Source organism: Vidua macroura, chromosome 1 (assembly GCF_024509145.1).
Source record: "Vidua macroura isolate BioBank_ID:100142 chromosome 1, ASM2450914v1, whole genome shotgun sequence".
Taxonomy (NCBI): domain Eukaryota; kingdom Metazoa; phylum Chordata; class Aves; order Passeriformes; family Viduidae; genus Vidua; species Vidua macroura.
Window position 1 is genome coordinate 2,781,529 of NC_071571.1, and position 25,038 is coordinate 2,806,566.

General features: G+C 51.2%; 1 protein-coding gene across 1 annotated transcript; it reads left to right on the top strand.

Moving 5' to 3' along the window:
* Positions 1-6,767: 6,767 nt before the first annotated feature.
* Positions 6,768-24,721, top strand: HHATL (hedgehog acyltransferase like). Its single transcript, XM_053981723.1, has 12 exons — positions 6,768-6,936; positions 8,628-8,778; positions 9,391-9,458; positions 10,250-10,363; positions 10,491-10,685; positions 12,405-12,614; positions 15,845-16,016; positions 17,320-17,464; positions 17,813-17,848; positions 18,534-18,735; positions 22,113-22,254; positions 23,477-24,721. Exons 2-12 carry the CDS (start codon positions 8,673-8,675, stop codon positions 23,599-23,601), a joined length of 1,515 nt encoding a protein of 504 aa, XP_053837698.1. The 5' UTR covers positions 6,768-6,936; positions 8,628-8,672; the 3' UTR covers positions 23,602-24,721.
* The last annotated feature ends 317 nt before the right edge of the window (positions 24,722-25,038 follow it).

Consider the following 25,038-nt stretch of genomic DNA (forward strand, 5'->3'; position numbering starts at 1 on the left):
CTGTGCTCACGAGGCTGCTCCACTCCCCCAGCACTGCCCTGGAGCCCAGCCCAGCTCTCAGGGGCCTCTCAGAAAAAGCAGGACCATCCACTGCAATATTTTCCCTGCCAGTTGCACCAGAGGAAAAAGCATCTTGTAACCCTCAGTCATCTCTGGACAACTTGAGGAATAAATCCTGGGTTGAGAGGAGCCATAACTTTGCTTTCAGCTCCATCCTGATGCCTCTGTAGAGGGGAGGATCCTCTGGTAGGGATTTTAAGGACCTGCAGGAGTGAGCAGATCCCTTGGAAAAGCTGCAGGAGCAGGGCTGTGGGGACTGTGCTGTGCAGTGGCTGCTAAATTCAGGCTGTAACTTGGAGCTGCAGGTTCTGATTTCACTTACACAGGAGTGTGAATCAATAATATTTTCCCAGGAGCAGAGCAGAGGCATCTGCTGCCCTTCCTTGTGCCCTGTCCCAGGGAAGCTGTGAAGATCAAACCTCTCTCCAGGAAAAGGGCTCTGAGTCAGCCCCTGAAGCACAGGGAAGAAACTGGGATGTCACAGAACACACATGGCTCTCCTGCAAACCCCTTCTCAAGTGCTGCAACACTCATTTCTTTAACCTTGTGCTTGTTTGGGGCTGCACAGAAGCACTTTCTCCTTTTTTTTCTGCACCACTGGATGCCTTATCAAAGAAATAATCCAACCACTATAAAGCAGTTTATTTAGGCAGCCTGTACCTGTAAGCAGCTGCTGCTCATGGAAATGTGCAATCTGTCTCCTGTCAGAGTGGAGAATGTCCAGGGCTTCTCAGCATTTTGAAATACACTTCCCCAGAGTGACCTGGCTTGAATTCTCCCCATGCTGGCTCTTGCTGGTTCCCAGGTTTCAAAGGATGAGACCAATTTTCTCACAGCATTTTGCTAAATATAAAAAACCCTGGCAGACCTTGGGAGCAGCAGCCCCCTGCACCCCAACCCATCACTCAGAGAACAAAATCAATGACAATATTCTTCTCTCAGCCTGAAAAATCCCCACACTGCAGATCCTCAGCCCCAGGATCTCCCCAGCACACTCGTGCATTTCTTTCAGGGATACAGCTGATATGAAATCACCACAACCCCCTGCTTCCCTTGGAACTTTCAGTGTTTTGTTTTGTTTTTTTTTTTCCCTCATGGATAAACACCAGCCTGTTAAAATCCTGTGTTTCAATTCTAGTTAAAATTTCCCTGGCTCTAGTTTGCAGCCAGCCATTGCTTTGCCTCTCAGATAAAAGCACTGTGAGTCCCCAGCATTTCCTCACTGGGACAACCCTCATCCAGTGAGAAGTTGTTTCCCAGGCAGCTTTTTGATAAGCTCTGAGTTTTTTCAGCCTCTGACTGCAGCTGATGGTGGTGACAGGCTAAAGGTGACATCTCTGGCACAGGCTGGTGGGTACAGTTAAGGTTAATTCTGCTGCCAGTATTTAGTTATGGGCACTCCTTGTTAGGATTTAGCCAGTTCTCACCTCCAAATAGGAGTTCTCCAAACACTTGGGCTGAGCCAAAATCTGTCTCCTGCCCTGGAGCTGGGCAGAGCTCTTCCGTGGAGCAGCCATAAAGTGCCTGATGGATGCATCCCATTTTAAAGTACAGCTGAACTGCTGGGAATAAATGATCTTTGATGAATTGTCCTCCTTTCCTTTGGGCCTGTTGCCAGAGTTTACCTGCAAAGAGCTTTCCAAAGTGGCTGTAACATGAATTAAGTTGCACTAGGGTGATTAAACTAGACAGTATTGACACAAGAGAGCTCTCCCTGCCCTGGGATCTGCTTGGACAAGGGGCACAGGATCAGCTGGGGAGGGTCAAAGCCCATCCCTGGGAATTTAGAGCTGTGGACTGGGGCTGTGGGTGGCTCCTGCCCTCTCTGAGGCTACAAAGCAGGACAGGGATGGCAGGAGGAGATGGATTTCAGTCCTTTATGTGGGAGAAATGGGGAAGCAGCTGGTGGCAAAGGGGAACTGAGTTGGAAACTGCTTTGCTGCCCCCCCCTGCAGCAGTCCCAGCCATCAGCTGCCACTGCCCTGCAAGGCACAGAGCAGGACAAAAGGGAAGAGGTTCAGCTTTAAATGGAAAAACACTCTGGCAGAGCCCCTGTGCTCTAAATTAAGCCAGGGCAGAGCCAAGAGGGGTATTGGGTTTCTCGTTTCTCCCTTCATCCTCTCCCCTCCAGGCCCAGCTCCTGAGCTGGCTGCTCGCATGGGACAGGCTGGCCTCACTCAACAAATGCCACCCAAATCCCTGGGATCTCCACTTACAGCTCCAAAACCATCCCAGGCAGGGCTGAGTCCTGGGCTCAGAGCAGCTCGTTGGTCAGGGAGCAGAGGGATCTGTGGGGTGCAGTGTGGCAGCAAGGAATTGAGGGGCTGTTCCAGCCTGTCACCGACCTGTGAGGGGCACGTCTGGGGAATGGGAGGGCAGGAGCTGGAGGCTGTGGGGTTTGACCTGGTGCTGGGTGAGGGGAGGTGGTGGGAGCCTCCTTCAGAGCCTGTCCCTGGGGTGGCTGGAGCTCTGGGGGCTGGGATGGGGTCAGTGGGTGCCATGGGGGGTGGGCAGAGCCATTCTGGGGGTGCTGAGAGGGGTCCTGGAGGTGGGGATGGATGGATGGATGGATGATGGATGGATGGATGGATGGATGGATGGATGGATGGATGGATGGATGGATGATGGATGGATGGATGATGGATGGATGGATGGATGATGGATGGATGATGGATGGATGGATGGATGGATGGATGGATGGATGGATGGATGGATGGATGATGGATGGATGGATGGATGATGGATGGATGGATGGATGACGGATGGATGGATAAGGGATGGATGGATGATGGATGGATGATGGATGGATGGATGGGTGGATGAGGGATGGAGGGATGGATGGATGGATACATGGATGGATAGATACATGGATGGATGGATACATGGATGGACAGACGGATGGATACATGGATGGATGTCACATCCCTCTCTCCTGAGCCATCCTGGTGGGATTGGCATGTTCCCAGAGATGTTTGCATGAGGAACCCAATAAATAATCCATGTGAGGCCTGTGAGAACATGAGAGGGACAAGGGCATGGAGTGTAGGAAAAGGGGGAATGGCTTTAAACTGACAGAAGGGAATAGATTTAGAAGGAATATTGGGAAAAAATTCCTGGCTGTGAGAGTGGTGAGGCCTGGCATAGGCTCCCAGAGAAGCTGTGGCTGCCCCTGGATCCCTGGAAGTGTCCAAGGCCAGGCTGAAGGGGCTTGGATCACTCTGGGTCTGTGGAAGGTGTCCCTGCCCATGGCAGGGGGTGGGATTAGAGGAACTTTAATGTCCCTCCCAACCCAAACCATTCTGGGATTCTATGATGAAAAACTTCTGTGCTTCCCATTCAAATTTCTGCTCCAGCAGCAGGAGCCCAGCAGACAGGGACTTTGTTTGGTGTCCCCATTAATGTCCCCAGTTTGTCCCAAGCCTCCCTGAGACAGAGCCAAGAACCTTTCCTGGAACCCACCACCTTTCTCAGGCACTAAAGAGGGTCCTGGCCTCAAATCCTGTGCCACAACTTCCAGCAACCCCCCAAATATTTGAAAAAAATATCACTTGAAGAAGCTTAAAGCTGTAAACACTGGGGCAGTAAAACACAGAATTGTCCCAGTGCTGAGGAAGACACCCTGGTCACATTAAAAATAAATCTTATTATAGTAGAAATCATGAGCGAGGGGGGTTTTAATTTTTAAAAATATCTATAAATTAAAGCTCAATTATTTTTATCACCACAGCTCCCAGAACCTCATGAAAAACCACTGCTTGGCCCTTCACCTGTGTTGCCCTTTGAATTCAGCAGGATCACAGATTTCTCAGGATAAAAAAAAAAAAAAAAAAAAAAGGTGAAAATCTCTGGATGCCAGTGCCCAGGGGGAGAAGCACCATTGGGCTGTGACCAAAAAAAAAAAAAAAATTATTTGAGGGCTTCTTTTGCTTTCTGCATGGATTGGGATGGGGAGTGAGTGGGTTTGGGAGCCAGGGGCGTGACATTGATCTGCCTTTCCTCATTGCCCCCCTGCACATCCCCACCACCACCCCGAGCCCACGTCCATCTGTGCCCTCAGATTTATTTTCCCTCCTGCTGAGGCTCCTTGCTGCCCATAAACCTCTGCCTGCCACAGGCGCCGGGAGATTGAGGAATTGTGAGGAATTCTGAGGAATTGTGTCCCGTGCTTGTCTGTGCTGATCTCTTAATTAGCCAGTCAATGACAGCGAGGTCTGGGAGCAGAGTCCCGGGCAGGGATGGAGCTGCAGCAGCAGGATCAGGGCTGGCCCATCCAGATTGTTGTAAATAAATATTATAATATTGGCCTTTTGTGGAAACCCAGGGCACCGGGAATATTTCTCTGTCTGCTCTGGGGTGTCCTGACCCCCAGGGGAGCACTGACTCTGACCCTCATTCATGGAGAAAACTTCTAAAGCCTCAAGGTAAATGAGAAACCACAAAAGTGTGAAATAGATTGTAAAAATTATAGATAGTAGTGTAGCATATCACATGAGTAAAAACTTTAAGTTTTTTAGTATGTTATAAATAAGTTCAAAATAAAAAATATAGTGTTGTCTTAACTTCCTTTCTTCTTTCTTCTTCTTCCTCTTTCTTCTTAAGTAATATCTTGTAATTAAGTAGGAAAATCCACATTACAAGTCTTTAAAGATCAGTTATTAAGTAAAAAAAAATAATTTAGGTGCCACTTCTTAAGTAACTTAGTTTTTAATTAAATTTAAAAAGCTTTATAACAAAAGATTTTTACACTGTTTTTCATACACACAAAGTCTAATACAGAAAGTGTGCTGAAGTTTTAATAAAATAACAATAAAACAAAAACCTAAAGACCAAAAAAATCCTATACATCTACTTTTCCTAACAAAAAACTACTTCAGGGGAGCCCTCAAAGAGTTACCCAACACAAAGCCCACAACCTCACAGATATTAAAATGTGTGCTATATGCATAAAGTTAAAGTAACTTTGCTATAAAAATATAGTTTTTATTTCTGTTCGACACAGCAGTGAAATAACTGATACGAGTATACTTGTGTTAAAATTCCTGCTTGGTTGAGATAACATTCAATGAGCACATGAAGAGGAGCCCTACTACTGATATGCCAACTACCAGACTTGCCATCAGTAGAAAATTCAGACCAAAGCCCAAACTAAAGGTGATAACAAGAACGGGCTAAAACCACAACCAAGAAATACTCTAAGAAGGCAGACCCGAGGAGGAGCCATGCTAAACATGTGAACTAGTTTGGGGGAAAGTTTTAATGTGCATAATTGTTTATGAATATGTAACAGGCTGATGCAATAGAGATGGGATATAAAGGGTGTTTCCAAAAGAGCAGGTGTGCTCTTGGCTGAATGCCAAGCACACAGCCATAAATCATAAATCTTTGCTTTATTGTCTTTTTCTCCTGTTGTCCTTTTTTAAACTTTTAAATTTTTTTACAGGATAGTGAACCTTGTTTTTCATGAGATTAAAGCACCTTGTTAGGTGCTAGAAGTGTCACCACACAGCTCTGGCCGGGGAGAGCCTCTCTGTGTGCACCAGGTGAAAAACAAAACCGTGCTAAAAAGCCTTTTTGTTCAGAGCAGTGCAACAGCAGAGCTGGGCTGATCCCAGGGCTGCAGATCCTCCCTGCGGAGCCCAGAGCACAGCATCTCACCCCAAAACAAACCAGCCACGGAGGGATGTATAAAATCCAGCTTTATAAAGTATAAAATTATTTAACTGTAACACTTGTATAAAATCTCTGCCGTGCTGACCCCTCAGGCAGCCCAGGGATGCTCAGGGAGCCAGCCCCAGGGTGAGCTGTGCCCAGATGTCACAGGGGCTTGGTGACAGATGTGGGCACGGGGCACAGGCCTGGCCCTGAGGCTGTGCTGGCTTTTCCTCTTGGCTGAGCTGTGTTTGCCCACCCTGAGATAACAGAGGCCACAACCCAACCCTGCCCCTTCCTGTCCCCTGCTGGGGATGCTGGAAGGCCACCAGAGGTTATTTGTAGAGATCCCAGGATCGTTAAGGTTGGAAAGGAGCTCTGAGATCAAATCCAAGTGCTAACCCAGCACTGCCAAACCCAGCACTAAAGCATGTCCCCAAAGTGCCACATCTACGGGATCTTTGGGACACTTCAGGGGTGGTGATGCCACCACTTCCCTGCACAGCCTGTTCCAGTGCCTGACAACACTTTCAGTGAAGAGCTTTTCAATAATATCTAACTTAAATCTCCTCTGGCACATCTTGAGGCCGTTTCCTCTTGTCCTGACACTTCTTACCTGACAGCTGCAGCCTCCGAGCCTCACTTACATTTAAACACTGCCCAAGCTGAGTAGGAACGACACTTCCTTTTGTCTCCGTGCCTCAGTTTCCCCATCCCCACGCAATGATATCTTCCTTTGGAACAAGGTGATGAGGGCAACCCCCTCCCTTCCAGGGCTAAAAGTGGGGACCCAAACCACCCCCCCTCCCCGGGATGGAGCCGGTCCCTGCCTGGGGCTGCCGTGCCCCGGAGCTCCCAGGGCCGGCTCCCCTGGCTCGGGGTGAGCTTTGGCAGCCAGCACGGGTCCTCTCAGCAGCTGCCGTGACAGACAGCTCCCGAGCCACCCCCCCTCTGCAGTGCTGCTCTAAAATAAAAATACCTCCCGCCTGCTCCGCTCCACTCCCAGCCAAACTTCCTCCAGGGGCAAGGTGGGGGACGGCAGCCCAAAAATACCCCCGCCCCCCCCGCCGCCCCAAGCCGGCCTCAGAGATGCTGTAGGGCAAATCAGCGGCCCCCAAAGCCTCGGCACTTGCCCCCTCTCCCTCGTCCCCCTCCTGCCCCCATCGCGCTGCCGGACGCTGGATCCCCGACCCTCGCCCGCCTCCCCCCGCGGCCCCGGGGCTCAAGGTCAGTAGCGGGGAGCGATGCGGGGCTGGGGGGGGGGGGGGGGGGGCACGCTGCGGGTGGTGACACGCTGCTCCCGCACCTCCGGGGCTTTTTGTCACCTCTGCGTGTCCCCAGCGCCCGGCCGGAGTCCGGGGAGGGGAGCGGGGGGGATGAGGATGGTGAGGATGCTGCGGCCGCTCGGAGCTGCGGGGGGCTCTGCTGGGACCCCCCCCCCGAGCCTCCCCAGCCTGCCCGGGAGCGATCAGGGGTTAAAAGTGACCGAGGGGTCCCCGCCAGCCCCCTCGCCCCCCACCCAGGGTTGGTCACCGCCTGCCACCCGCTCCTTTGCGGGGTGGCCTCGGCCGCTCCCTCGCCAAAGAAGAAAAAAAAAAAGATAAATTAAATAAAAAGAAGCTTTGGAAAGCGTGGAAAGGAGGAAGAAAAGCTTTTTACAGGCACCTCCGTGCGCGCCCTCCCGCCGCAGGGGCACCGCAGCGCGGTGGCAGCGCCCGCCCGCAGCGGCCCCGCACCGGGAGTGACCGCGGGGCGACCCCCGAAATTCCCCCCGGATGAACCCGAAATTCCGCCTGGGGTGAACCCGAAATTCCACCCGGGATGAACCCGAAATTCCACCCGGGTTGAATCCGAAATTCCACCCGGGATGAACCCAAAATTCCCCCCGGGAAACGCGTTTGGTCCACGCCGGGGGGAGATGGGGTCACCCCACATCGCTGCCAAGGACCTCCTCCACCCCCCACTTAAAAACCTCGGCGACCAAACAAAAAAAATATAAACGCTTAAAATGAAAACGGTAATCTTAATATTATTTTAATTTCTATATGGAGTGATTCAAATAACCGCAGAAGCTTTGCAACGCGGGTGCCAGAGCAGAGGGTGACCGGGCGCCTTTTACGCCCTAATCCCTTCAGCGCTCTCAGGGATGGTGGCGGGGGGGTGCCAGCACCGGGGGTGTCCCTGTCCCCTGTCGCTGTCCCTGTCCCCCGCATCCCGCCTGCTCCAGCCCTGAGCCGCCTCTTGGCAGCTGCCGGCCACTCCGTCGGGGAGGCTGCGGAGCTGCAGGGCACGTCGCGCCGAGGCTAATTAACCTCGGCAGGAGTAATTAGCCCTAGGGCTAATTGCGGGGCTGGGTGTCGCCGTCCTCCGCGCGCTGCTGATGCCGCCGGGGGTGGGGAGGGGGGGGGGCTCAGCCGTGTCTGCGCGGTCCTAAAGGCTCCTGACAGGGGAAATTTGGGATCACGGGGCTTTGGGAGCCCCACCAGGAGCAGGAGGTTGGGCAAGGTGAGCGTGGAGGTGGAGAAAGCCATCACATCCCCTCCACCAGCGGTGTCACCGTGCTCCATCCTGGATCCCCTCCACGGATCCAGCTAGGAATTAGAGGTGGGGACGCGCTGGAGAACGCCCATCCTGGAGCAGCTCTGAACATCGGCATAGATGGGAAGAGCCGCTCATCAGGAGCACCTGGCCCCAAATCCTGGCTCCCGGGTGGGGTTTGCAGGAACCTCTGTGCACCTGAGTTGTGCCCCGGGGCTCAGCCCCAGGTGCGACCCTCTTCTCCTTCCCTTCAGCCTCCAGGGAAGCCCATAAAGCAGAGCTGGGAGGAGCAGCAGCAGGGATTTAGGGTGTTTGAGGGACAGGAGGGCAGCTGAGCTCTCATCCCCGGTTTTCCTCCCTCTCCTCTTTCCCTTTCCCAGGTGTGGATCCCTCCCCCGTGCCGGCCGGGGCTGTGACCTCCCACCATGGGGGTTAAGGCGATGCTCCCCAGCTACGAGCTGGGTTTTTATGCCCTCGTGGTGACCTGTGCCGTGCTCTACAGCGGCAGCGGCATCTTGGAGGCATCCAGAGGTAACGCTGCCACCGCATCCCCTGGGAGGCGGGGTGGGTGTCAGGTGCCTGCTTTTACAGCTGTTTGATGCCAGCGGCAGATCCCCGGCTTCAACTTTTGCAGAAAACAGCTTGGAACTCCTTCCTAAAGGGATTTTTTTGCCTGGTTGTCTCTTTGGCTCGATCTCCACTGCTCAGGGCAAGAGGCTATGGGATGTCACAGGTCCCCAGGTAGTGCCACACCAGGCAACCACCACCACCCTGCCCATGCAGGGCTGATTCCCTTTTTTTGTTTGTTTGTTTTGGTTTGGGATTTTTTTGTTGGTTTGGTGCTTTTTGGTTTCCTTTTGCTTTTTTTGTGTTTGTTTGGTTTTGTTTTTTGTTTGGAAGCCCACAAATCCAAAAACTTTATGGGATCAAGACAGGGAATGTGAAATGAGAAAAAGGCTTTGCTGAAAATTCCTGCAGAAACCTGCTGCCGCTGACTCTTTTGGTTGTCCATGGCACTTTTGGGATGGGGTATTTGAGCCCTGGTGGCTCATTATCACAATGATGAAGGTTCTGGGCCTGGCTTGAACCTGGATCCTGTTTCCCAGAGCTGTTTCTCTCGCTGTAACTCTGGTTCTTTTGCAGACAGCATGAACAGAAAGGCCTTTCGGGATGGCATAAAGCCAGGCTGGCACTACTTTGGCAGGAAGATGGTGAGTGAGGAAGGGCTTGGGCTTTTCTAGCTATGGACAACCTGGTCAGTGGAGAAACAGAGCTGGTTTTTTCTGCTACTGACACACTTTTGCAAAGTCCACCTGACTTGTATTTTCCTCCCTAATGTAGTGGGGAATATACCAGCCCTGCTGATGCCTTGTGCAAACTGACCTCGAACAGAGGCTGGACAGAGTTAAAGAATAAAGCAGGGATTTATTAAAAGGCCTCAATAAAAAGGATCTACCTGGGGCAGCACAAGAGCCCAGCCAGGGCTGCACCCAAGAGGAACCAAAATGGTCCCAAAATGCACGAGCGCTCCCGGGGGCTCTCACTGGGATCAGCTCTGCTCCATTTGCACCTTGCAGTTCATTGTCCCATTCCAGCTTTAGCCCATGCACTCCCATCCTGCTTGTTTTTCTCTCTCCAGCCCACACTGTTTGTGCTCCTGGGCCTGAGATTTGGATCATTTGTCCTTGGTGCCCAGCTGGAGAAGGAATTGTTTTGTTTCCCTGCTCTGTGAAGAGAGCTCACCATCCCCTGATGTGAAACTCAGACCCACACACTAAAGCAGCACAGAATGTGAAAATATAAAAGCTAAAACCTGAGGCACCACTGTGGGGCTGTGGATGCTTCACTTCGTGTGCTCCAGGACGAGTGACCTCTGCACGTCCCTCCTGGGGTTTTATGTCTGAGCTAAAGTGCTCGGGAGCCTTTGGGTGGAAAATGGGAAGAAAAAGCTCTAAGAGTTGTGGGGCTGGGGGCAGTAAAGTGCCTGGTGCTGCTCCTGCAGGATGTGGCTGATTTTGAGTGGGTGATGTGGTTCACCTCGTTCAGGAACGTCATCATCTTCGCCCTCTCAGGACACGTCCTCTTCGGCAAGATCTGCTCCATGACTGTGCCACAGGTGAGCAGGGGTGTGGTGGCATCGATTTGAGAGCTCCAGGGGTAGCCTGGGACCTGTGGAAGAGGTTTTGGGGGATGCTCTGGGTTTGAGGCTTTCACCGCGCTGACCACAGCCGCTCTCTCCCCAGCACCGGGCTGTGATGTACATGATCTACGGGGTCCTGGCTGTGCTGGGCAGCATGGGGCTGGTCTACCTGATGATCATCCTCTCCCACTGCCTGCTCCTCTACTCGGTGGCCCTGGCCAAGCAGAAGTGGCTCTGCTACGTGGCCGGGCTCTGCTGCCTCGCCTCCTTCAAGGTGGAGCCCTTTGGCTCGTGGCAGGTGGGTGCTGTCCTGGCCTTGTGTCTGCCTCGTTGCCACCAGATTGGGGTGACCCCCGGAGGTGGTAAAGTCTCTCCTCCAACCCAAGTCTTCAAAGAAAGACTCAGTAGTCTTCAGTAGTCCGGTCTCAAGGCAGTTCATTGCACGTTATCTCAAGGCACACACACTCCCTGGCATTCTCTCTGACTCCTTCTCCCTCTGCGTCTCTCTCTGCGTCTCTCTCTGTCTCTCTCGCCCAAGGGCTGGTGCCATCTTTTATATCACACATTATGTATTATATGTTTATAGTTTTTCCCCAATGCCTATCACCTATACTGAACAGTGGCTTTCTACTCTAAACCAATCTGTGAGTGCCAACATCACCAAGAACATGGAGGTTAGGAAAGAGAAAGAAGGAGGACAGGGCACGCCCAAATCCCTCCATCTTAGAACCTCTGACCCCCATGTACAAAACTCAGACCCCTCTGTACAAGGCCTAAATCCCCCCTGTACAGCACTCAAAAATCCTACCTTTCACTTTGTGACTACTTCTGTTATAACATCTAAACTTTTGTGATTTCTTGTTCTTCCTGCAAGGTTGGTAAATTGTTCCATGGGTCAGATTCAAAACCACAGGGGTTTCTGGCTGCCTGCCAGGGTCTCAGATGCTTCTGACCTGGGCCCAGAACATCCAAGAGTGTCTGAGGGACACCTTGGGTTCCGACACCAGCCCACTGGTGTCCATCTCCTCGGGGTTACCCCCAGGGAGGGCTCCTGGGGCAGCCCCGGGCCCTGGCCATTTCTCCTGGCTGCATCAGAGCTCTCACAGCATTTTAGAGGGAAGGGACTGTTGAGGTGTGAGCTTGGGAATAATCCCACAGTGCTTATGTCGTGTTTTGGTGGCTTCATGCTGTTCCAGAACAAAGGACGTCTGAGTCCTTCTTGCTGCTCAGGCAGCAATTTGTCAGCCTGTTGCTGCCCTGTGCCTCAGTTTCCCCAGCTATAACACAGAGCTGAGATGGATTCAGGGATGCCCATCTCTTAGGTCACAGCCTAGCTAAGATTTTATCTCACTGGTGGGTGGAGAGAAGCCCAGGAAGGACTTTATCAAAATATTCAGTCCCTCAGCAAGACATTGCTGTCTCTCCCTGCCTCCAAAGACGTGTTCACTCCCTCTCCATCAACCCCCTGCTGGCTCTGCTTTACTCTGTGGGGACACCTGTGACAGGGTGACATTGCCACCCAAACCAAAGCTGTGTGACCAACAGCTGCTTGGTGATGTGGCCAAGAGGATCTACCACTTCCTGGCTGCTCTGAGCTGCAGGAGCCAGCTGGGAAATCGAGCCCCAGTTTTCTCTTTCCAGCTCATTAACTTCAGAGACAATTTGTGTCAGAGCATAATTAGAGATTTTTCCTTGAACTGAAAACTAAACTGGTAGAGGTCAGGGTTAGAGGAGATGTCAGGAAAAAATTCCTCACTGTGAGGGTGGAAAGGGGGCCCAGCAAAGCTGTGGCTGCCCCTGGATCCCTGGAAGTGCCCAAGGCCAGGTTGGATGGGGCTTGGAGCACCCTGGGGTAGTGGAAGGTGGCCCTGCCATGGCAAGGGTGGGACTGGCTGGGCTTTAAGATCCCCCCAGCCCACACAATTCTCTGCTGCCCCAGGAGTGGTGTTGCCCACAAAGCGAGGCAGCACAGAAGTGGCACCACGTTCCTGGTGGTAACTCTCTGTTTCTTGCCCAGAGCGGGTTTGTGACGGGAGCTTTTGATCTCCAAGACGTCCTTTTCTACGGAGGATGCACCTTCACCATCATGCGCTGCATGAGCTTTGCCCTCGAGAGCTCCGAGAAGGAAGAGGGCATCTACTCCATCTTCGACCTCCTCAAGTACAACTTCTACCTCCCATTCTTCTTCTTCGGGCCTGTCATGACGTTTGACCAGTTCCACGCCCAGGTGAGTGACCCTGAGGCCAGGCTGGAGCAGGATTTCTCCCCAGAATTTATTTGCTTGGGGTCAATGTCTACAAAAACCCCAACTTTTGCCTCAGTGAAGATGCAAATGGTTGCAGAACTTCTCGTGGTCACCTCTAGTCTGTGGCTGTGCATTTTTGTGGGGAAGGGCATAACTGATGGATTTTAACCTTCTTTTTTGGTTTTTAGTTGGTTTTTTTTGTTTTTTTTTTTTTTTTTGCCATTTTCACTGACCAATTCACAATGGAAGATCTTGCTGTGATGTCCTTGCTCCCTGGGCATCTGCACTGCTTGGTGCCTCAGTTTCCTTGTGTTGTCATTCCAGCACCTTCATAATGAGGGCCACAGATGTAGAGCCCAGCCATGGGACCTCTGCATGCTGTGACAGCAAACACATTTCTGTCTCTCATTTCTATCCAGCTGCTTCACCCAGAGAGCAGGAGCTTCCAGGCGTGGCTTGTGTGTCTTTAGATCAAGTTATTTCTCAGGAAACAAATAAGATTGGGTGGAAGGCTGAGCTCCAGCAATCAGGGGCTCCATGAAATTCCCTGATGCCCCAAGTCTTTGCCTGCTCCACACAACCAAGGGAGCTTTTGGATGAGCAGACTTCAAACAGAACTGGAAAACATCAGCAGAAGCCTGGGCTGGGACCTCTGGAGCAGCTCTACAGTCCAAGATCAAGGAAACCAGCAGTGCTGTGTCCCCCCTCACTCTTCCCATCTCAACCTCCTCCTGCACCAAGGGTCAGCCTTGGCCACCAAAGCAAACTGGTGATGCTGGCAAAGGGAGGTGTTTGGTCAGCAGTGATGCTGTGGAGGATTCCCACCACCACCCCCAGTTCCTTTTGCAGAAGAACAGCTACACTGGGATTTTGGACCCAAATTAATGCCTGGGTACAGGAATGATTCGGAAAAACATTTGTGGGTTCAGAAGAAAAACCAGCCCAGGGCAGGGGAGAGCAGCCAGAGCCTCGTGGTGAGAAGACCAAAGGCCCAGCACCTTCTGTCACACGTGGGGCTGGTTCTGGCTGCCTAAGAAAGGGTTTGCACTGGGATGTTTCCCCCAGGATGGGCCATGATCCCAGTCCTGCTCCGTGCCTGCTCTTCACCTGTGGAATTAACAACTTCATGATGCCTTTTAAAAGGAACAAGAGTCCTTGGGTCTTACTGGGTGTATTAAAAATGACTTTTTAGAGCATTGGACCCTGAAGATCATAAGGTCAGCTCTGGTGTCCCTGTTAAGGATGCAGCCAGGTACCTACAAATGGGGACATGAAACTCCTCATGTCTCCAGCGCCTGAACTCCCACTGCTCCTGCAGAGCCGCATCCAGGGGGAGTTTTATTTCCTGCTCCTTGGCACAACCCCAAACCAGGATGTCTAAAGCCACTTAATGAGCAATTCCCCTCTCTGCTGCTTCAAACCCCAAAGGAACAAGGATTAAGTCCCCAGCCCCTTTCCCCTGCCCTGGCCAGGGGTCCTGGCTTGGCCTGGCCACCACTGCCATCTCCTGGCTACATCCCCCCTGCACTGCCCGAGCTGCGGCTGGCTGCAGAGGTGAATTCTTAATTGCCCAAGAGCAATTAGGGCAGGAGGCAGATAGAACCCTTCCCCAGGGCGGGATGCATGGCCCCGTTAGAGATCAGATCTGTTCCTTTGGATCCTACTGGTCCTACATCCTGGTGGAGCTCTTGCAACCCTATGTGAGATGGGAACTCATCTGTACCAGGGCTTGGCCAGCCAAATTTGGGTGGAGAAGCACCTTTCTTACTGAGATCAAGGGAGTAAATCCCCTTCTCTAGGGTTGGGAGTGTCGGTGACACAGCCCTGATCCCAAGGAGGTGGTGGCCAAGTGCTGGCACCACACACAGATGTGAGGACAAGAGGAAACCACCTCGAGTTGCACCAGGGGAGGTTTAGACAGGATAACAGGAATAATTTCTTCAAGGAAATGGTTGTTAAGCTTTGGAACAGGCTCTCCGGGGCAGTGATAGTCGCCATCCCCAGAGGTATTTCAAAAATTTGTAGATGTGGCACTTGGGGACAGGGTTTAGTGATGGGCTTGGCAGTGCTGGGTTAATGGATGGACTCAATGGCCTTAATGGATTTTTCCAGCCTAAACCATTCTGTGATTCCATGGAAGGAGGGTTCTGTGTCCCCCTGCATATCTCCATGCCAGACCCTGTCCTCCCTCAGCTCAGGGTACAGCGACCTCTTTGTATCCTCAAAGCACCTGGTACTTAACAGACACAAAAAAAAAAATCTGGCAAAGGCTTTAATTCTCAGGAATCATCTGGATTTGACAACAGGGCTGGTGCAGCAGCCTGTGGATTATGCAGGGAGAGCTCCCACCTCTCGCAGGGAATAAAGGGGAAGTAATAAACATAAGAGGATTTTGAATACAGCAGCAATTTTGCGGCGACGCGGGGAAGCAAGGACATCGCTCTGCCCCGTGTAATCCTGAGAGCTCACTCTGGTCGTGTTTATGTGACAGCGAGCAGAGATGTGACAGCTCCTGGAGGCAAACCCCATACCCTGTTTGTGCAGGACAGAGCAGAGATGAAATCCCCGTCAATCAGGTCTCACCAGTTCAGGATGGCCCCTCGAGCAAGTCTCCCTCTCGTTTACAGCAGGAGTCTGCAGCAGAAGCCTCAGACATCATCAGTCCTCCTCTTCCTCCCAGATGACCCTGGACAAAAATACACCAGGCCCTGGCAGAGCTGTCAGGTTGGGATTCCGACCCTGGAATCCGTCCTGGAGATGCGATGGGTGCAAGAACTTGCTCCCTCTTAGTGTCTTTTGGAAAGGGTTGTCCTTAAGCAAAGTTGATTTGCTGAGCACATCGCTGCAGAAAGAGCATTGAAATTCTGGGAGCTCCCTGGTTAAAGGGGATTTCACCCCACCTGGAGTCCCTGAGTGCAGCCAGGCCTTTGTCTGACCACGTCCCTGCTCTGCTGGGAGCAGCAGGATGATGCAGCAGAGACATCCCTGCTGCTGTGGGTGGGGACATATCCTGTTCCTTGTGGATGTGCTCACTTGAGCCAGCCCTTGGGTCTTCCTTAATCGTGGAAATTTGGGCCACATAATCCATGCAGTGACCTCTAAAGGACAATGATGAATCAATCCCTACTTGGACCTTGGCTATCCTTCTGGATGAAGGAACAATGCCCATCCTGTCCCTGGGCTCAGCCCTGCCCATTTGTCCCTCCCTGCAGGTGAGCACGCGAGAGCTGAGGCGCAAGGACGACGAGATGAAGAGCATCCGTGTCAATGCCCTGCTCCACGTGGGGGCCATCGTGGCTGTGGACATCTTCTTCCACTTCTTCTACATCCTCACCCTCCCTTCTGACCTGAAGTTCGTGAACCGCCTCTCGGACTGGTCCTTGGGTGAGTGGCCGTGCCTGGGCACGTTCACCCCTGTACTCAGCTCCAAGGCAGTGGTGAGTGATCCAGATCTCCACCCACCCCCCCTTGAGAGGCTTTGGGAATGTCTGTGTTGGACAGGTTTGAGTAAAAACCCCTCATCCTCACGCTGGCCATGCACAGAGCTGGGGTTGGGCAGCCCTGGAAAGCACCTGGTGCTGGTCTGACGTTTCCACGGGGTGAATTGTTTAGTTTGGGCTTTAGGAAGCTGAGCACCAAGATATTTTTGTTACCTTTTGGACTGGAAGGGAGCTCAGCACCTCTAAAAAATCAGCAGGACACAGCAAGCCACATCCAGCAATGCAAAGCCTGATTGCATGTAAGGAAAGTTGTCCACAGAGTGGTCAAACATTGGGAAAGGTGCCCAGAGAGGTTATGGATTGTCCCAAAAGAGTCCATTCAACACCTAAAGGGACAATGTCCAGGGCAACGTAATCTCTACCTAAAGGTGGGTGTTCCCCAAGCGTGGCTGGGCTAGAGACCTCCAGAAGGCAAATTCCCAGGATAAGTGATGGAAGCAGCACTGGCATTCAGCTGGCAGCTGGATGGAGGGTTCCAGATGATCAAATCCATGTCTGATGGCAGCATTTCAGACACCACCACAGAGCAGAGGCCAAGCAGGGGCTGGAGGAGCCTCGTGTCTCTCCAGAGTGGCAGCTCGAGGCCAGGACAAAATCCTAATGCAGCTGGAGTGGCACTAACATGGATTTAGGGTGTCCCAAGAGCCCTGGCTAGATGGATCCCGTGTTACTCCAGAGGGAGCTGAGCTCTTCTGGCTGTACTGACCACGGTGGGAGCATCCCTTAATCTGGGAGCTGGATCCCACCAAGATGGTGACGTTTTATCAGCTCTTTGCAGAAGCAGTTGAAATCTTTAGTAGCTGTCCCTGCAGGGTTTGTTTCCCAGTGTCAGACACCTCTTTAAGTCAGAGGTTCTGACCCTGGCTCTGCTGTAGCATGGATGTTACACCCGTGGCCAGAGGGAGCTGGGGTGGGGGGAATTTTGATGGAGGTGCCAATAAAAGCTCAGAAGGCAGAGCTGCTTAACAAGCCTCAGAGGGAAGGCACAATGATGGAATAAATTACTGTACAAACATAATTTCTTGGACTACTAAGGCCAATAAGCATTTTGCTCCCCAATACCCTGAGAAGAAATTGTCCTTTGGTTCAAGCCTCTTTAAAAACTTAGTTTTAAAATATTTGCTCTGCAGAAATCCTGATGCATTCCATGTTCCTTTTTCCCCCTTTGACTCCCATTTTTGCTCCAGCTGGCCTGGCCTACTCCAATCTGGTCTATGACTGGGTGAAGGCTGCTGTCATGTTTGGGGTCATCAACACCATCGCCAGACTGGACCACCTGGACCCACCCCAGCCCCCAAAATGCATCACCATGCTCTACATCTTTGCCGAAACGTGAGTACCCTGAGAGCATGAATGAAGAGTGTTTGAGCTGGACAGGACCTGCAGGGAGGGGGGGACACCTGGGCTGTCCTGGGCAGCTGGCCTGTGAGTTGGAGACCACCTGAAACCATGGGCTAGACCTGGCCAGAACCCAGGGAAATACTCTTAGGTGGGGAGAAATAGATAAGGAGAAAAGTTAAACCATGTCTCCAGTGGCATCTGTCCAAGGAAGGAGCCTGGAGGATTTCTGTGAGCAAGGTCCAAGATGTGCCTTGACAGGGGAATTGGGTGTTTTCTCTGTTTCAACACGTTTTTATTGTCATTGTGTGCTTTAACGTGTTCTTATCATCTTATTTTTAGGCATTTTGACAGAGGGATTAATGACTGGCTGTGCAAGTAAGTGTCCAGTTGACCACCTCTAGTCTGGTTCAGGGTGCTCTTCCATCCCAGAACAATGAACATCACATGCTCTTCATCCCAAGGCTGAGGTGTCCTCTCTTCTGGATAAATCCTACTATTTGCTCTCTTTAGCCCCAAACCCATTGAATTAATTGCACAAAGAACAGCCCCCTCCTCCAAAGGTGGGAATAAGAGTGCTGTCCCAAAATCCCTTTAAGTCTGGTGGGGTTAGGGTTCCCTCAGAGGAGGAAGAACCAGCTTTACAACTCTCCAGGAGGAAAGGGGAACTGAGTACTGTAGCTCCATCTGCATTTTCCTCTCTTCACCTCCCTTCATCCAGGAGTTCACACCAGCAAACCTCTGCTGAGGGGGGTGGTGGCTGCTTTGTGATAAAATCCTGAGCACCAGCAAGGCTCTCTGAGAGAGCCTCCAGCTCTAGATACCCCAAGTTTTACCTGCCAGAGGGGGAAAGGTGGATATTTTGTCCTTGAGTATTTATAAGGTTGTAGGAACACAAATCCCAAGCGGTTGGGGCACAGCAAAAATCAGTTTATTGCCAGAACATCCTTCCCGTTTCACTGGGATGCTCTGGGCTGACCTGTCTGTGAGGAGCTGGGGAAGAGAAACCCCAGAGGGGTCTCCTGCACTACAGGGAGCACCAACCACCTTCCCTGGCTTTTAGGTACGTGTATGACCACATTGGAGAGAACCACGACAACATCCTGAAGGAGCTGGTGGCCAGCATCAGCACCTTTGCCATCACCACGCTGTGGCTGGGGCCCTGCCAGGTCGTTTACATCTGGTCCCTCGTCAACTGCTTCGGCCTCAACTTCGAGCTCTGGGTGCAGAAGTTCTTCCAGCTGGGGCCCTTTGCCAAGCTGGAGGTGAGGAGCTGGGCTGCAGAGGGGATGGGGAGAAGTCAAGGGGGGCTGGGGTGAGCTCTGGTGCTGGGAAATATCTGTGCCTGGGGGGAGTTCACGCTGGTTTGTAAGAGTTGGATTTTTGGTTGAGGCGGAATGCCGATGTCTGATCTCTACGGCTGGTGTTCTGATGGTCCTGCCTCGGGTCTTTTGAGCTTGTGCCCACTTGGACTCGTGCCAGCACACCCAGTGGGATGCCAGTTGTTGATTTCTCTCAGGGTTCTGAAGGTCTGTGTGGCCCCAAGAGATCATAAAGAGTCTTTGCTTCCCCAGCCCGACGCAGCCAAAGGAGTCTGGAATGCGTCCGATTGTGCTTCCAAGGTTGTTTATTTCTCCTTATCTGTAACTTTCTTTCTCTGACCTGCTGAGCTCTGCCTAGCAAGGAGACCACGGCATTCTGCCCCCTGAGCCTCGGGCACCTCTCACCTTATATACTCAAAACTATGTGTCTGTGTTTACAATTTATTACCAATTCCCATCACCCATGTGTTAGACTGTGAATCTCTGCCTTGAACCAATAGAAAAGTGCCACCATCACACCAAGATATGGAGGGCAAGAAGAAGGAACAGAAGGCTAGGACACGCCCAATTCCCTCCATCTTGACCCCCTGAATTATATTCTAAAAACCCCAAATTTCTACTTTTCCACCCTGTGTTAGTTCAACTATTACACTACTCAAACCCTTGTGGCTTGTAATTCCTCATACAATTTGGCAGCTTTTTCTACAGGCTAAAATCGAAGTCACAGCTGTTTTTGACTTCATGCCAGGGTCCCAGAGCCCCCTGCCAGGGTCTCGAGACAGCCAGGGCAGCCAGAGGGATGTCTTGGACTCTGACAGCGGAAGAGCAGAATCCTGAGGATGCCGTGGGGGCTCCATGGCCTGGCCTCCTGCCTGGAGACCTGAAGGTCTTTCCTGTGGCCTTTAAAATCGTGGAATCATAAAGGCTGGGAAAGACCATCCAGTCCAGCTGTCTAGCCAGCACCACCACCATGTCCACCACTAAATAATCCTTCAGTGCTGTATCCACACGGGTTTTTTTTGAACATTCCCAGGGATGGTGACAATCCTTGGGGTCAGCTACTGAGCTGTGCAAGGGAAGCACAGTCCTGGTGCTCTGTGTCCCTTCATTTCATGCACTTTGTCACCCACCCAGAGCAAACAAACTCCTGCCCCTGTGCTGCTTCGCAGGGAATTTAGATTGGGGTGGAAATTCCAGAGGGAAAACAGAGGTCCAAGAGAAGCAGGAATGCATCTCCAATGAGGCATCAAAGTGCCACAGGTGGACACAAAATATGAGGTCTGTCCATGGGAATACATCTACACATATGGGGAATATTCTATGGGGAATATCCAGATTCTGTGATCCTATGGGGAAATGTTTCTATATTTCCTTATGGGATTAATTTGTTCTTCTTGTTCCACAGAGCATCTTGGCATTCTCAGTGGTTTTGATCTGATTTCTTTTAAAAGCAAGGATTTGTATGTTAGAAGAAATTATTTTTAAAACACTCCAAAGCTTCGTGCCCTTTGCTTGGGACCAAGGTGTCTCAGGGACATACTGGAAAAAAAAAATCTTTAAAACTTCCACTCTGGAAACAATTATCTTCCTGTTAGAATCCGAAATGCAAGAAACTCTCAGAAATTTAAACCTGTAAACTCAAGCTTAGAATTAAACACAAGATTCAATCTAAAATCTTTTTAAAAACTTCCAACCTTAAATACTAAAACCAAAAAATATAAATTTATAATTTAAAACAAAACCAAGTTAAACTAAATTTTAAAATTTTAAACTTTTAAAATATAAAAACTTAAAATAACTACAAAAATAAACAAAAAATTAAAATACAATGCTATAAATTTATATATCATAATATAATTAACTTTAAAAAACTTGCACTATAATCATAAATTCATAAAACAAAATATTTTAAAATTAAATAAAAGACATAAATATCCTTATTAACAATATTTTATTAAGCAATAACTCCTTAAACAATCTTATAACTAAAAATATTATAACCTTCTAAATCATACTATAACAATATAAACCAAATTTACCCTTCCTACCTATAAAAAATTAAATATAAATATAAAATATATAAACCCCATAAATATAAAAATATATTTTTAAAAACCACATCATCAAAAGAAAATAAAAATAAATATAATAATAAAATATAAATAAATATAGAAAATATAAACCACATATAAAAATACTAAAAAATAATCCACATCATCAAAACCAATTCAAAAATCCCATCTCAAATTCCTTCCAAGATTCCCCACAAATAAATGATCACATCTTCCTTATTTCTCTTTCCCAATTTAAATTCTGGAGGTCCTAAATTAGTTAAGGATCTATTTTGCATAAAAACCGTGGAGAGCAATCCTCCCGTTTGCTCTCCCCGTTGAGCTCCTAATCAGATTAAGGCTCTCCCAGGCAGTGAAATCTCCTTCCCTGCAGCACCACAATGCCCAGCACTGAGCAGCCCGGGGGCTCACCGTGCTGTAAACTCCTTCCCTGCTCCACTCACAGCAGCTGATCCCGGGGATTATGTGCCACTGACAATTCCACTCTGCTGCTGTCATCGGTTTTTGAGCTTCTTTTCTTTTTTTTTTTTTTTTTTTAATTCCTAAGAAACTATTTTTTACCAGGAGCCAGGAGTGATTTGCATGTAGGGCTAATAATAATCCTGGGATACAACAGATTGTTCTGCCTTGAGGAGTGGCTTACCCAAGGCAAGAGGTGGGGAAAGCAGGACTCAACCATTTCATTTGAAAGAGGATCTGAGAGAGCTGGAGAAGGATTTGTGACAAGGATGTGGAGGGACAGGACAAGGAGTAATGGATTTAAACTGACAGAGGGCAGGGTTAGATGGGGTCATGGGAAGGAATTCTTCCCTGTGAGGGTGGGGGGGGCTCTGGCAGAGGTGCCCAGAGAAGCTGTGGCTGCCCCTGGATCCCTGGAAGTGTCCAAGGCCAGGCTGGATGGGGCTTGGAGCAGCCTGGGAGGGTGGAAGGTGTCCCTGCCCAAGGCAGGGGGTGGAATGGCTGACCCTTAAGATCCCTTCCAACCCAAACCCTTCCATGTGTCTGTGATTCTACAACCATCATGAAACTGTGTCTAATATCTTGCCCCTACCCGTGGGACCCAGCCCAGAGTCCCTAAAGCAGCAGAGCAGTTTGGCCTGACATTTCATTTCTTCATTCCAGAGGCACTAAAAGCTGCTCTGATTTTTGCCTCCTCTCTGGGATCCCAGCTGGAGTTTGCTGGGGTTGCACCAGTCACCCCCCTTTTCCTTACAGACCCTTTTCCCTCTGCTCCTCTCTCCTCCACAGGCCAAGCTGTCAGGGGCCATGTCTCGGCGGATCAGGGCAGCTTTTGGGGCGGTGAACTTCTGGGCCATCGTCCTCTACAACATCCTGGCCCTCAACAGCCTGGAGTTTGCACTGCTGGTGACCAAGAGACTCCTCGTGATGGGTAAGGTTCTGCCAGCCTTCCCCACTGAGACACCCCTGTCTTAACTGCTATGGGAGCTGAGGACTGGGATTTGGAATCCTTTTGGGTCCAAACTGGCCACTGGCTTGTGAATTGGCTGCTCAAAATGTCCTTAATTCTTCTGCAAAAAGTGCAGGCAGTGGTTTCTTAGCCCCCCCCTCGCTCCTCACTGAGAGTTCTGGGGTACCAGCTGCCTTCCAGGTGTGCTTGTACAGCTCCTGGCACAGCCTGACCCTGGTTTAGCCTCCCTGGAGCACTGCAGAGGTCATGTTCACCTCACCAAGCAGGGCTGAGTCCCTGCCTGTGAAACGGTCCCCTTGCTGGAGAAAGGGATTGACTCCTCCTGCCTCCTTTCCTCTGCTCCAGCAGACGTTCCTGCATCATCCCGAAGGTGGCAGGTACAAATCCTCACCCTGCAGTCTGTACGTTTCTGACCAGTGGGTCGTGGCACTGTTTTGAAGCCTTCCTGAGCTGCCCAGGGTATAAATAGCCATCAGGAGCCGGCGTCCTGCAGCCCTCTCCGGGATGGATAATGTCACACTCGGTGTGCCAGGAGTGCCTGCCCGCTGAGCTCGCTGGCTTTTGCTGGTTGCATTATTCATTGCAGAGCTCCTGTTTTAGCAGGAACAAACCCTGGATCCACCCCTCTGCTGTGGATACCAGATTTGTGATTGCCAACACCGTCAGACCCTTCCAAAGAGGAGGGAGAGCTCCAGGCTCTGTCGCTGACGTAGGTGACAAAAATATGTATTTTCCTGGGCGGACACTGTGTCCCCACTAAGTGCAGGACAAGGCTGAGGTTGATCCTCAGCATCAGTGGGGTCCAAAGCTTCCAGAAGGTCACAGTGTTGAGCAGTGATAAATGTGGGCAGGTTGAAAGTCAACCATGATTTCTGAACTTGGGGAGCAGAAGGATTTTTGGGGGTTAAGAGGGGCTCAAAACCCCTTCAGCATGTCCCAGCTTATCTGCAGTCCACTGTGCCTTGGTGGGCTCAGGCACAGCTTCACCTAAAATATAATCCTGAGGATTTCCCTCTTGTCTTGGTGAAGCCACAAGGCTGGATCTATGACGAAGAACATCACCGGCCACCGTGACCTTGTGGGACCTCCCAAACCCACCTGGGGGGCAGCTGTGCTGGTGAACAACTGGCCTTGTCAGGCGAGCAGCCACAGCTGGGTGACCACATCTCCCTCCCTGCTCTAGGTTTCCCTGTGAGCACCTTGTCCATCTGGTTCATCACGTACTGCGGCGTGCAGCTGATCAAGGAGCGCGAGCGCGTCCTGGCCGTCCGGGAGGAGGAGAAGGGTGACAAGGCAAAGGTGGAGTAGGGGAGGCACCGCAGGCTTGTCCTGAAGCCTCGTCTCCCTTCCAGCCACTGCTGCCAGGCCAGCCACTGGCCAGGGCTCTCCAAGCCCTCCTGACCATCGGACTGCTGTAGCTCATCCACGTAGAAGTCACCTGGAAGGCACAGGTCACCCCCTTGCTGCAGGAAAGATTTTTCCATCGGGCACAGCGGGCGTTTCGCAGTCTCCCCAGGCGTGGCAGGATGCTGAGGCAGCTCCCAGGACATTTCTTCCACGCCAGAGCCATCCCCGTTGTTTTTCTGACCCTCTGACAGCGTGCAGGCCCAGAGATTTCACTCCCTGCTTGGTGCACCAGCGCTGGGCTCCCCCTCAGCCCATGCCTCCCACAGGAGTCTCTCCAGGCCCCATGGCTGGAGGTTTCGGGAGACTCTCCAGGCCCCATGGCTGGAGGTTTTGGGAGACTCTCCAGGCCCCATGGTTGGAGGTTTTAGGGCCCTGCACTGCTGGATCCAAGACTGAGGTGGCCACCACGACCACCCTGCTGCGACACGTGTCCTGAGACTCAAGCCAAACCCCACCTCAGTTTTTTTTTACATGCCGTGGACAAAGGTCTAAGCTCACATTCCTGCCCATGGCTGAGGGACAGAACGTGCTCTGGCCACCCCTTGCTCATCTCCAGCCACCCTTCCCTTTCCTCAGCTGCCTTTGGAGTGCACAGCCCACAGCTGTAGGGATGAGTGAGCACACGGCTGAATGCAATCAAGGGAGGAAAACCCCAGGTGAAGGGCAGGGATCAGGGCTGGGGGGTGGAGGGAAAGCCCATGGGAGACTCCTCGGAGAATTAGACTTTGGGAGTGTGTGAAACACGGTGCCTTGGGGGAAAGGTGGGTTTGTGACACAGAAATAGCTCTGTCTCTCTTGCACTTTAGAGTAACTCTCAGTGGCCTTATCTCTGATTTGTGTGGCTGTCTGGGGGCAGGATCCACACCACACCCCTCTGCAACAGGGGTTGAGACGCTTGGTGCATCCCTGTGGGTGAAGCAGGAATGGGTTCCTAGCCAGCTTTCAGCTCTGCCAAAGTAATTTGTGAAGTCCCTGGTAAATGTCTCTTATTTATGTAGCCAATAAATGTTGGATAACTCTGGCACCTGCTGCTCATCCCTGTTAATGCTGCTGGCTGCAGGTGACACCCCTGGCAACACCTGGCCACCAGAGCTGAGAGGACAAGGATCTGTTTGCAGGTCCTCACCTGCCCCCCCAAAGAGTGACACAAGACATTTTTGACTTCAGCAGACACCCACTTGGGTGTCATCACCAGCCTGGAGGTTGGGCTGCAGCTGGATTCATATTCACCTTTAGTTTGACTCTGCTTTTTTTTCATATCTGTGGCCAGCAAAGTGTCACCCATGTGAGTTTTGGGTGAAAAGCCAGGTTGGTTTTACTTTTGGGAGTCTGACCAAC